This window comes from Thunnus albacares, chromosome 20 (genome assembly GCF_914725855.1).
Source record: "Thunnus albacares chromosome 20, fThuAlb1.1, whole genome shotgun sequence".
Classification (NCBI taxonomy): domain Eukaryota; kingdom Metazoa; phylum Chordata; class Actinopteri; order Scombriformes; family Scombridae; genus Thunnus; species Thunnus albacares.
This window is the reverse complement of record NC_058125.1, coordinates 27,962,177-27,967,176: the sequence shown is the minus strand read 5'-3', so window position 1 is coordinate 27,967,176 and position 5,000 is coordinate 27,962,177. Positions and strand designations below refer to the sequence as shown.

The 5,000-nt window shown below is 42.7% G+C and overlaps 2 protein-coding genes across 5 annotated transcripts in view; both read right to left on the bottom strand.

Annotated features, from left to right (window-relative positions):
- Positions 1-297, bottom strand: part of si:ch211-207i20.2 (uncharacterized protein LOC568537 homolog) — a 4,748-nt gene extending 4,451 nt beyond the window's left edge. Inside the window, exon 1 of the mRNA XM_044337649.1 lies at positions 1-297. This exon is cut by the window's left edge and continues 122 nt beyond it. Coding sequence (XP_044193584.1) covers positions 1-37 — 37 coding nt within the window. The 5' untranslated portion in view covers positions 38-297.
- A 2,831-nt stretch (positions 298-3,128) lies between these two features.
- Positions 3,129-5,000, bottom strand: part of nudt13 (nudix (nucleoside diphosphate linked moiety X)-type motif 13) — an 8,171-nt gene continuing 6,299 nt past the window's right edge. Inside the window, exons 9-10 of one of the 4 annotated variants that reach the window (XM_044337654.1) lie at positions 3,730-3,913; positions 3,129-3,693 (exon numbers count right to left, since the gene is read on the bottom strand). In XM_044337654.1, coding sequence (XP_044193589.1) covers positions 3,674-3,693; positions 3,730-3,913 — 204 coding nt within the window. In that variant the 3' untranslated portion in view covers positions 3,129-3,673. The other 3 variants (XM_044337655.1, XM_044337656.1, XM_044337657.1) reach the window with 3 other exon arrangements.

The following is a 5,000-nucleotide window of genomic DNA, read 5'->3' as shown; positions in this document are numbered from 1 at the left end:
TGGCCAGCTGGGTGTGCAGGGCGGCGGACGAGCTCATCCTGCCGGTCACCGCCGGTCACCGCCGGCCTGTGCGGCTCCGCTGGACCGAGCTACCGGCTATCGGCTACCGGCTACCGGCTACCGGCTACCGGCCCCCCGCCCTGCGCGGAGCATCAGCTGAGCTCTGTGGCGATTAAAGCGGACACTTCACAGCTGAATAACTCCCACATGAACCGGCTGACTGCTCACTGCTGGAGGCAGAAGCTGCAGGAAGGCTTCGCTCATTAGTTCCGGGTCAAACTTCTTCTTCTTCCCGGTTTACGGCGGAAGGCCGCCGGCGTTACGACACATAGGCGCCGCCTACCTTCCCCCAGTGGAAATGCTCTGCTTTCCCAGTATACAGTACACTCATCCAGTATACAGTATAATCTCCCAGTATACAGTACACTCCCCCAGTATACAGTACACTCCCCCAGTATACAGTATAATCCCCAGTATACAGTATAATCCCCAGTATACTCCCCCAGTGCACAGTACACTCCCCCAGTATACAGTATAATCCCCCAGTATACAGTATAATCCCCCAGTATACAGTATAATCCCCAGTATACTCCCCCAGTATACAGTACACTCCCCCAGTATACAGTATAATCCCCAGTATACTCCCCCAGTATACAGTACACTCCCCCAGTATACAGTATAATCCCCAGTATACTCCCCCAGTATACAGTATAATCCCCAGTATACTCCCCCAGTATACAGTATAATCCCCCAGTATACAGTACACTCCCCCAGTATACAGTATAATCCCCCAGTATACAGTACACTCCCCCAGTATACAGTATACTCCCCCAGTATACAGTATAATCCCCCAGTATACAGTATACTCCCCCAGTATACAGTATAATCCCCAGTATACTCCCCCAGTATACAGTATAATCCCCCAGTATACAGTATAATCCCCAGTATACTCCCCCAGTATACAGTATAATCCCCAGTATACTCCCCCAGTATACAGTATAATCCCCCAGTATACAGTATAATCCCCCAGTATACTCCCCCAGTATACAGTATAATCCCCCAGTATACAGTATAATCCCCAGTATACTCCCCCAGTATACAGTATAATCCCCCAGTATACAGTATAATCCCCAGTATACTCCCCCAGTATACAGTATAATCCCCAGTATAATCCCCCAGTATACAGTACACTCCCCCAGTATACAGTATAATCCCCAGTACACTCCCCCAGTATACAGTATACTCCCCCACTATACAGTATAATCCCCAGTACACTCCCCCAGTATACAGTACACTCCCCCAGTATACAGTATAATCCCCAGTATACAGTATAATCCCCAGTATAATCCCCCAGTATACAGTATAATCCCCAGTATAATCCCCCAGTATACAGTATAATCCCCCAGTATACAGTATAATCCCCCAGTATACAGTATAATCCCCCAGTATACAGTACAATCCCCAGTATAATCCCCCAGTATACAGTATACTCCCCCAGTATACAGTATAATCCCCCAGTATACAGTACACTCCCCCAGTATACAGTATAATCCCCCAGTATACAGTACACTCCCCCAGTATACAGTATAATCCCCCAGTATACAGTATAATCCCCAGTATAATCCCCCAGTATACAGTATACTCCCCCAGTATACAGTATAATCCCCAGTATACAGTATAATCCCCCAGTATACAGTATAATCCCCCAGTATACAGTACACTCCCCCAGTATACAGTATAATCCCCAGTATACAGTATAATCCCCCAGTATAATCCCCCAGTATACAGTACACTCCCCCAGTATACAGTATAATCCCCCAGTATACAGTACACTCCCCCAGTATACAGTACACTCCCCCAGTATACAGTATAATCCCCCAGTATACAGTATAATCCCCCAGTATACAGTACACTCCCCCAGTATACAGTATAATCCCCAGTATACAGTATAATCCCCCAGTATACAGTATAATCCCCAGTATAATCCCCCAGTATACAGTATAATCCCCCAGTATACAGTATAATCCCCAGTATACAGTATAATCCCCCAGTATACAGTACACTCCCCCAGTATACAGTATAATCCCCAGTATACAGTATAATCCCCCAGTATACAGTACACTCCCCCAGTATACAGTATAATCCCCCAGTATACAGTATAATCCCCAGTATAATCCCCCAGTATACAGTATAATCCCCAGTATAATCCCCCAGTATACAGTACACTCCCCCAGTATACAGTATAATCCCCAGTATACAGTATAATCCCCCAGTATACAGTATAATCCCCAGTATAATCCCCCAGTATACAGTACACTCCCCCAGTATACAGTATAATCCCCAGTATAATCCCCCAGTATACAGTATAATCCCCAGTATAATCCCCCAGTATACAGTATAATCCCCCAGTATACAGTATAATCCCCAGTATAATCCCCCAGTATACAGTATAATCCCCCAGTATACAGTATAATCCCCAGTATAATCCCCCAGTATACAGTATAATCCCCAGTATACTCCCCCAGTATACAGTATACTCCCCCAGTATACAGTATAATCCCCAGTATACTGCCCCAGTATACAGTATAATCCCCAGTATAATCCCCCAGTATACAGTACACTCCCCCAGTATACAGTATAATCCCCAGTATACAGTATACTCCCCAGTATAATCCCCCAGTATACAGTATAATCCCCAGTATAATCCCCCAGTATACAGTATAATCCCCCAGTATACAGTATAATCCCCAGTATAATCCCCCAGTATACAGTATAATCCCCCAGTATACAGTATAATCCCCAGTATAATCCCCCAGTATACAGTATAATCCCCAGTATAATCCCCCAGTATACAGTATAATCCCCAGTATACTCCCCCAGTATACAGTATACTCCCCCAGTATACAGTATAATCCCCAGTATACTGCCCCAGTATACAGTATAATCCCCAGTATAATCCCCCAGTATACAGTACACTCCCCCAGTATACAGTATAATCCCCAGTACACTCCCCCAGTATAAGATGGATGTGTTTTATTTAACATTACTGTAACTTGTCAATAAATGTTAATAACTTATATTTCAGGCTAAACAACAGTTTGTATTTATTAAAAGATGTAAAAGTAAAATGATTTCAGAGAAAAGTTTTTATTGAAACATCAGTGTGTAAATGAATCTGAATCTGAGGTAGTTCTTGTGTTGTACAGCAGAAACTATTTGAATAATGTATTGTTTATTTAGTAGCTGTTCTGCAACTTTCTAGAACATCACATCATCTTCATCAGTGAATGTTGTAGATTTGTAGACAGTAATTCATGTTTCACATCATTATTTAGGTTGAATATTTGTTGTAATACATCACACTCTTCACTTAGTTTGTCCCATTTTCACTGAGGAAAAATAAAACGATTTTAAAAAGTGAGGACGCTGATAGAAAGAGACGAAGATGTTCAGGTTATCTGGAGCTTCTTTAGGACATTCATCTGACCAATGAGCCTCAGCGTTACCATCAGGTAACTTTCCAGGTGTTTGACGTGATTCAGAGGAATTTTACGGCTGTGTGTTGGTTCTGGTTTTATTCTGACGCTCGGTGACTCTGCAGCTCTCGTTCTGGATGTTTTTCACATTTCAGGAACATGTCGCCAGCGCCTCACTGTGGTCAGAGAGCTGCCAGTTAGTCTCCCGCCTCGCTGCGCTGCTGCTGCTGCTGCTGCTGCTGCTGCTGCTGCTGCTGCTGCTGCTGCTGCTGCTGCGTCCACTCCGTGATGAGGCGGTTGGCGACGGCGTGTTTGGGTGGGAGCCAGACGACGGGCGGGTCGCCTCTCCTGGGCGGAGTCTTCACCTGCAGGGCTGAGATGATTTCCTCCAGACTGAACCAGCGAGCGTCCTCCAGCTCCGTGTGGTCCACGTTTAACTGGACGGCAAACAGCAACACAGCAGGTCACATGACACGTCACTACAGTACGACAAGTGATTGTACCTGTTCACCTGCAGCCGAGGTGCACCACAGGGCTCGATCCAGTTTGTCTGCTGGATCTGAACCATGTTAACATGTCTTTATGTGAGCACAGTTTAGTTTAGTTCACCTAAATAAATATAAAACTACATTAAATTATTTTTGTAAAATTTACATTAAACGTACTGAAAAGCACTTAAACTTTATGATTTAACAATTACTTTCAACTTTTAAAGTAAATGTGCACTAAAATGCACAAAACACTGAAATAATTTAGTATTTCTGTGTGTGGAATGAATGTATTAAATATATAATTATGTTCAAGTCTCTGATTTGGAAGCAAACATTTATCAATTAAACGTGTTTAGTTGTGGGAACACGGCTGTGTGGAGCTGTGTGGCTCATTACACCATCTATACACTGTACATGACACCATCTATACACTGTACATGACACCATCTATACACTGTACATTACACCATATATACACTGTACATTACACCATCTATACACTGTACATTACACCATCTATACACTGTACATTACACCATCTATACACTGTACATTACACCATCTATACACTGTACATTACACCATATATACACTGTACATTACACCATATATACACTGTACATTACACCATCTATACACTGTACATTACACCATCTATACACTGTACATTACACCATCTATACACTGTACATTACACCATCTATACACTGTACATTACACCATATATACACTGTACATTACACCATATATACACTGTACATTACACCATATATACACTGTACATTACACCATATATACACTGTACATTTCACCATATATACACTGTACATTTCACCATATATACACTGTACATTACACCATATATACACTGTACATTACACCATATATACACTGTACATTACACCATATATACACTGTACATTACACCATCTATACACTGTACATTACACCATCTATACACTGTACATTACACCATCTATACACTGTACATTACACCATATATACACTGTACATTACACCATATATACACTGT